Source organism: Cotesia typhae, unplaced genomic scaffold (assembly GCF_013202065.1).
Source record: "Cotesia typhae breed Kobodo isofemale line unplaced genomic scaffold, CoteBio_Ctyphae scaffold_13, whole genome shotgun sequence".
NCBI lineage: Eukaryota > Metazoa > Arthropoda > Insecta > Hymenoptera > Braconidae > Cotesia > Cotesia typhae.
The window spans coordinates 3,261,194-3,269,173 of NW_027423774.1; the positions used below are offsets into that span (position 1 = coordinate 3,261,194).

At 33.5% G+C, this 7,980-nt stretch overlaps 1 protein-coding gene across 6 annotated transcripts; it reads left to right on the forward strand.

Moving 5' to 3' along the window:
* Window positions 1–186: 186 nt before the first annotated feature.
* On the forward strand, window positions 187–7,951 carry Ars2 (arsenic resistance protein 2). Of its 6 annotated transcripts, none has more exons than XM_074254698.1 (8): window positions 187–326; window positions 419–678; window positions 762–1,076; window positions 2,626–2,820; window positions 4,262–4,328; window positions 4,505–6,897; window positions 7,026–7,163; window positions 7,391–7,951. In XM_074254698.1, exons 2-8 carry the CDS (start codon window positions 524–526, stop codon window positions 7,467–7,469), a joined length of 3,342 nt encoding a protein of 1,113 aa, XP_074110799.1. In that variant the 5' UTR covers window positions 187–326; window positions 419–523; the 3' UTR covers window positions 7,470–7,951. The 6 variants fall into 6 exon arrangements, with proteins under 6 accessions (XP_074110799.1, XP_074110796.1, XP_074110801.1 ...); XM_074254695.1 differs by having other exon boundaries at window positions 7,483–7,951; XM_074254700.1 differs by having other exon boundaries at window positions 765–1,076; window positions 7,483–7,951.
* Window positions 7,952–7,980: the final 29 nt, after the last annotated feature.

A 7,980-nucleotide genomic window follows, 5' to 3' on the forward strand; every position in this document is an offset into this window, starting at 1 on the left:
TTTATTACATTTTTATGTGCAGTATATAAGCTCATTTGATAAATACACACGCGCACACGCATATAATCAACTCATCGCACATTAGAATAAGTTATCGACTGAGTAACAGTGTCTGGAGTGGGAGTTACTTGTTCATAAATACTTAGAATGGTGCGCATGCTCAAGATGGCGGCATACCGCTACTTCGAGGCTACAGATGGCAGATCTATGTCCGTGCATGTATATCATACTTGTCTGTTGGAAATTAGTATATCAATGGAAGCAGGAAGCTTGGACTTGGGAAAATTACACACCGACAATTATTGAGTGAAAATAAAAACTCAGTGGTTAGTAATAATTTTTATTTATTTAGATTGCTGAAATAACAGCTGGATGATTAAAAAAATAGTTTTAAAAAATAGTTGATATTTAATTTTAGAACTTTGGTGTAATCAGGTGACTTTTACCTTCCCGGTAATTTAGGTTGGCGACTGGTAATCCATTTACTCGGTGAATTGAATAATCATCTGATAATCAATTGAAAATGGGAGACTCTGATGATGAGTATGATAGAAAACGGCGAGATAAATTCAGAGGAGAAAGACCTGAATCTTATTCACGAGGTGGTGATGGCAGGCGTGATGATAGGCGCGGTGGCGGCGGCGGGGGCGGAGGTGGACGTGATGAATGGCCTGAAAGGTAATTATTTGTTCAATTATAGATGTTAAATTTGTTTATATATTTATTTATTTATTTATTAATATGATTGGAAATTTTACAAGCAGAGAATGGTCGAGCAGGTCCAGAACGCGGCCAGACTACCGGGACTACCGAGGAGGTGGAGGAGGAGGCGGCAACAGGGACCGTTACAGTCCGGTTCGGTCTCAGGAAATTTCTTCGGGATCGCCATTGAAAAGAATGCGTGGTGAATGGGACGACAGACCATCCTCGAGATACGCACACTCGGATTATTACATGGGAGGTGGTGGAGGTGGTGATCGCGGAAGTTCATGGGCACCTCCTTCTGATCGCTACATGTCGCATCACAGCAATCATCATTATGGTAGTGGTGGTGGCGATCGGCATAGTAATAACAGGTTTGTTTTTTTTTTTCCCACTTTTTTTTTTGTGATAATAAAATTGAGAGACCTTCGATAATTTCTAGAAATTTTTTAACTAATAAATTATAGCAAGAAACATTCCATTTTGAAAAACATTAAAAAATTATAAGTCCATTTTTTTTTAATTAATTTTCTACACTTAATTTATTATCAAAAAAAAAAAAATTATCAAGTGCCTGCTAATTTCAACGTAATTTTTTTATGATACTGAAATTGGCAGACATTCAAAAATTAAAAAATTTTTTTTACTCATAAATTGTAGCAAAAAAAATTTATTTAAAGTTCCATTTTTAAATATTTTAAAAAATTATAAGTGTAATTTTTTAAAAATAATTTTCTAAAGCTAGTTCATTATTGAAGAAAAATTAAAAAATTGTCAAATGTCTATCAATTTAATTATTTTTTTACTTTGTTAATTTTTGTGTTGATAATATTAAATGGATAAATCTTAGATTAATTTTAATCTTGATAGAAACAAAATAATTTTAAGATTTATTTACATTTTAAACTAGAATTAGTTTTTTATGTTAGTGTGAAGCTCATTTTATTTGATACTAGCTGACCCGGTGAACTTCGTATCACCTACAAAAATTTTTTTTTTTACAAATTTTGATTTGTGATTTTTAACCTGTAAACTCTAATTTATTTTTGTCAACAATTAACACTGGTCGTATTGTAGACGGTTAAGTTAGTATTAAGTTATTAAATGAAACTTGTTGGTCATTTTAATATGTTTTATGTGTTTTATTTATATAATAAATGTATAACAAATTATAGAGCCTTTGGCGCGTAACCAAACGATCCGGGTTCGATTCCCGGTCTGGGCTGTCTGAATTACTTTTTCAGTTACCGAAAATTCCTACTGAGTAAAGGTCCTCCCCTTCCCCCTTTATCCTTTATTTCCCCCAGTTCCCAAAAATTTGTCTTTAATGACAAATTTAGCTATTATATATGGCTTTTATATATATATAAAGATACCCAAAGTATACTTGTACGTATCTTCCTGCATATTGGACAATTTTGTATACTCTTGCAACCTTGAGGCTCAAGCGTAACAATAGCGATTTTGATACAAAATTAACAATTTTTTAATTTTTAAGCTGAAATTTTTTTCAATTCCAAAATTCCAAAATTTTTTTTTTCTAAACCATCCCTGAACTATAACGAACAAAACAAAAAAAAAATTTTGAAAATCGGTCCAGCCGTTTTTAAGTTTTAGCGAGACTAACGCACAGCAATTGATTTTTATATATATATAGATTAAAGATACAATCTAGTCATAAACAAAAAAGAATCTAAAAAGTATAACAAAATAGTTACAGAATAATTGACAAAAAAAAAATTATTAATAAAAAAAAGCTTTTGATTAAGCAAGATAAATCTTTAGGGATTAATAATAAAATTATTAAATTACAAGAGGTATATTATATTTTATTTAATAATTAAATTCAAATAATTATTAACATAAAAATAATTAATTGATTCAAAAGTAAAATTTATTGGTTAAATTATAATTGATTTGCAGGAGTGAAGTAGCAGGAAATTTCAGTAATTCAAATATTGAAACACAACCACCGATGATGACTTTCAAGGCATTCCTCATTACTCAGGAAGACTCGATAACTGACGAAGAAGCGATTAAACGTTACAATGAGTATAAGCAGGAGTTCCGACGTCAGCAATTGAATGAATTTTTCGTAGCCCACAAAGACGAGGAATGGTAAGTCATAAATTTTTTTCTGTTTTATCAGTACAATACTATTACAGATATAATAATAATAATAATAATAATTATTATTATTATTATTATTATTATTATTATTATTATTGATAACACTCGTTTATGAAAATTGAGGTGTTCCTAAGTATTTAAGTGTAAAAAATTATTTGATATAAAATTTAATTCAATGCATCAGATAGGATTGAATTAAATTGATAAAATGATATATCAATTGACAAACATTCGATATTAATTATTTATTCATAAAGTACATAAAAAAAAAAAAAAATAAATAAATAAATTAATTAATTAATTAGAATGAGTACGTAAATACGTAAAGAAAAAGAGAAATATTTATTAGATTTATGTAAATATAAATATAGTAATATAATAGTTAAATTTAGATTGATTTTGATTGATAAAGTATTATCACAACAGCTGATATATTTCGATGATCCCCACAGTGTGTGCAACCACAGCAGAGTGTGCCTGTGTACATCAAGGTCCTATTGTTTCATCTCAACTAATTTGCGCGGCACAACCAACATGTATATATGTTGTAAATAACGCATGAACATGAATAATTATTATAATTCAATATATTATATGCTATAATCCAAAAATGAACACAATGATTATTATAAAAAAGGGTGATGATGATTATTTAGCTCAGGCCGCTGTTAGGATTCAGTCATCACTCGGAAAAAAAATTTTTGGTTTAACCAATTGCGTTTATTTGCGAGCTGGGCGCGCAAAGCCCAAAATAATCCGCTCGCTTTCGGTGCCGCGATTTAAAACCGTTTTTAGTTTGTTAGGGAATCAAATATATATATATATTTTGATTTTTAAGATCATAAATCAATGTGCTGTGCACATGGCACATAACAGGTGAGGTACTCAAATTTACCATGTTCCCGTGTTTATTATTATTATTAATTAATTCATTAAATTAATGTTATAAATTTCTGTTTTTATTATTAAATAAATAATTTTCATTTTTTTTAAGGTAGAACACCACCGTGACGGTCGAAAAAAATAGCTTATTTTCGGGAATTTTTTGACAGGGAAAATAAAGGAATTTCGGGATCGAAAATAAAAAAAAATCCGATCCCCAAATTCCTTTATTTTCCCTGTCAAAAAAATTCCTGAGAAACACCTTTTTTTCAACCGTCACGGTGGTATTCCCCCTTAATATTACGCGCGTGATATTTTTTTTTATTTTTTGTTTACTATTAATTTTATTATTTTAAATACTCAAATATCTGATAATTCTCACAACATCGCTCAAAGCGATTCGAGAAAATAATTAAACTTCTGAATAATTTTTCTGATGTAATAACTAAAATGTTTACAATATTAATATAAGTATTGAGATAATTTTTAATTATATTTTACTAATACTGATTTTTTTTTTCTTTTTTCAACTGTGGTAAAAATGCAGGTTCAAGATTAAGTACCATCCTGAGGAATCAATCAAGCGTAAAGAGGAACAAATATCTGCTTTAAAGGTATACATATATATATATTTTTTTAACCGTAATGTTGTAATTATGTTTATTTTTAATAAATTGATTTAGCTGTGTTTTCTAACTACCCGTGATCCCGATATTTGTTTTTTATTCATCTGGAATTGAACCGTAGTAAAAATAAAATATAATAAAAAAAAAATTTTAATGTGTTACAGAAACGCGTGGAAGTATTTTTGGAGCTACTAAACTCTGGTGAAATTGACAAAGTGTCAATAGATGTCGATCAATCTACGCCTTTGCTGCGACTATTGGACACGGTAGTAATTAAATTGGAAGGAGGAACTGAGGAGGACTTAAAGGTTCTTGAGGATGCACCAGCTGCTCCCACGACTCCCGCGGCACCTAAGGAAGTAGTTTCGAAAGAACCCCAGAAGGATAAAGAAAAAGATGAAGAAGTGCCAAAAAAAAAAGATGAAGAAGAAATCAGTGATAAGCCAGCTGAAGAGCCAATGGAGACAGTCACGATAAAAGACGACGAAAATGATAACGATGAGGAAGTTAACAAGCAAGAAGATGAAGATAATGATGATGAAGACGAGGATAAGCCCACGGAGTCAAGTGCTCAAGAAGATAAACCCGTAGCCGCTCCAAAAGAAAAGGGGAAAAAAAGCAAGAAGAGTAAAAAGTCGAAAAAAGAGGCTGCTGATCAAGACAAAGAAAAGTCTGATGAACAAGATGATTCAGCGAAAGCTGAGAAGATAATCGACGGTGAAGAAGAACCTGTTGATAATAATAACCAAGATGAGAATATGGAAATCCCTTTGGCTACTGCAGAAGTAGCTGCTAGTAACAATAAAAAACGGAAACGAACAGCTAGCAATTCCAGCAGCTCCAGTGTTGAAGACAATGATGCCAATGATAATCGCAGCACTACCAGCAATAAAAGTTCTGCGTCGAGCAACAGCAGCAGTAGCAGCAGCTCCTCCCAATCTTCTCCCGACAATAATAATGAGGAAAATGAGGAAAATGAGGAAAATGAGGAAAATGAGAACGAGGTGGAGAATGAAAAAATGGATACTGCTGACAATGCCAATGACGATGAAAAGCCCGAAGCTGTTGAAGAAAAATCACAACTATTTTCTAGTGAGTCGATAGATAAGAACAAGATCGATGATAAGTCTGGTGAGGGAGGTGAGAAAGAGAACAAAGACACGTTCAAAGATAAGCGGGATGACAAGGCGAGCAAAAATCAAGTAGAAGCCGTTATTGATCTCGTTGAAACTGGAGAGGAGGACAAGGATGAAAAGGATTCCGCTACAGTAAATCCTCCTCGAGCTTTGCACAAAACTAGCAGCATATTTTTAAGGAATTTGGCGCCGACGATAACCAAAGCTGAGGTCGAAGCGATGTGCAAGCGGTTCCCAGGATTTTTGAGGGTCGCGATCGCTGATCCCCAGCCCGAGCGGCGTTGGTTCCGTCGCGGGTGGGTGTCTTTTGAGCGGCAAATTAATATTAAAGAAATCTGCTGGAGCTTGAATAATATTAGGCTGAGAGAATGCGAGCTTGGAGCCATCGTTAATCGCGACTTGTTACGCAGAATCCGGACTGTCAATGGGATCACAGCTCACAAACAAATTGTGAGGTTTGATATTAAATTGACGGCTAAGATTATTCACAATTTAGACGCAAAAATCGGGTTGTGGGTTGACCCCAGCACTGTCAGTTCTAACAATAAAGACGCGGAAGAAGCTGCTGCTGACAATAAAGATGCAAGTAAGAAAACTGACAATATTGTGATGGAGGTGATGCCTCTTGAGTTTGGATTTTCGTCTAAGAATCCGGTATTGAAGAATATCACGGACTATTTGATTGAAGAGGCTTCAGCAGAAGAAGAAGAGCTTCTGGGGAGAGGAAACGTCGATGGAGGAACTGGCAGTGGCGAGCAGCAAGAAGAAGGTCAGCTGGAGGGTGTCAATGAAAACAGCGATGAAGGTCCGATAGACAAAGATCCAGCTTTGACTAAAGTTCTCGACAGACTTATTTTGTATTTAAGAATCGTACATTCCATTGATTATTACAATCACTGCGAGTACCCTAATGAAGACGAGATGCCTAACAGGTGTGGAATCATGCATGTTCGTGGACCTCCACCCCAAAATTCCAAGGTTTCGTTCTCCGAACTCCAGGAGTACTGTCGTAATTTCGAGAGCAAGATGTCGAACTTCTTGGCTCCGAGCTCCAGTTCTGTCGCGGGAATGCCGGATGAGCAATTCCAGAAACTAGGGGCCAAAAATGCTGAAGCTGAGGTTGAAAAATTCGTTCAGGCAAACACTCAAGAGCTGGCTAAAGACAAGTGGCTCTGTCCGTTGAGTGGCAAGAAATTCAAGGGACCTGATTTTATTCGTAAACATATTTTCAATAAACACGCTGAGAAGGTCGCTGAGGTTAAAGCTGAGGCTGAGTACTTTAATAATTATCTAAAGGACCCCAAGAGACCCATCTTGCCGGAACATCCTGGCTATAAAGCTCCAGCTGCGTCTGCTAATGCTCAAGGACCCAGGGAAGGGTTGCTCAGGGATAGTTATCCACCTTTTGGAGGCATGGGAGGGTAATTATTTTTTTTTTAGTCTTTTATATTAATCAAAAAAGAGTTTAAAATTCTTTATGTTAATGCTAAATTATAGGTAGTAATTTTTATTTATTTATTTATTTATTTATTTATGGTTTTTTCAACAGATTTGGTGGATATGGAGGCAGTAACTTCGGAAGCGGAAGAGGAATTTTTGGAAGCTCAGGCAACTATGGCGGTGGCTTCGGAGGTGGATTTGGTGGTGGAATGTCACGACCATCTCGCGGAGGATTCAATCGTGGACGGTAAGTTTCTATTTTTTAATTAGGATGTTCTATGAGTAGTACTGCAATTATAAATTTCGGCTGAAATCTACCCCTTGGCTCGTGGAAATAATTTTATTTTATTTTGCATAGTTGAAGATTGGTAGTAATTAAATTTGGTAATAAGAATAATTAATCAATTGCCAAAAATAAATAATTTAAAAATCGTGATATTTTCTCACCCATACGTACAATAAAAATGATTGCAGGGCTGCACCAGCAGATATGACGTCGAGACCAGTAATTAGTTACAATGACTTGGACACGTTAGACATCGATATATTTTAATTGTATGTTGCAGCAACAGCAACAATCCTGATTTTCGACCGGTTATTCACTACCGGGATCTTGACGCCCCAAGAGAGCCTGATGAATTTTTGTAAATTTATAAAACTATTGTTGAAAGAATATGAAAGAAAAAAAAAGCGTGTGCTTTTCTCAATACAAAAATGTACAATCCTGATATAATTGATCATTGACATCATCAAGAGAAGACGAAATGCCTAGTGGAACTTACGCATAGATATTAATAATTAAATATTATTTAAATAAATAAGACTTAGAAATAATTTAAGTAATTAATAATAATATCTATTGTTATGATTTTATTCATTGGATTTAATACGTTTTTTTGATTTAAATGTTCAGCGCAACTTGGAGAAAATAATTGTAAAATAAATTATTATAATTAATTGTAATTTGTCTGTCAATACTTAAATGTAAGTACTGGACAAAATTTTGAAAATAAACAATTTCTCACTTAATGAAAATTTATAATTTTTTTTTCATTTATTCAATT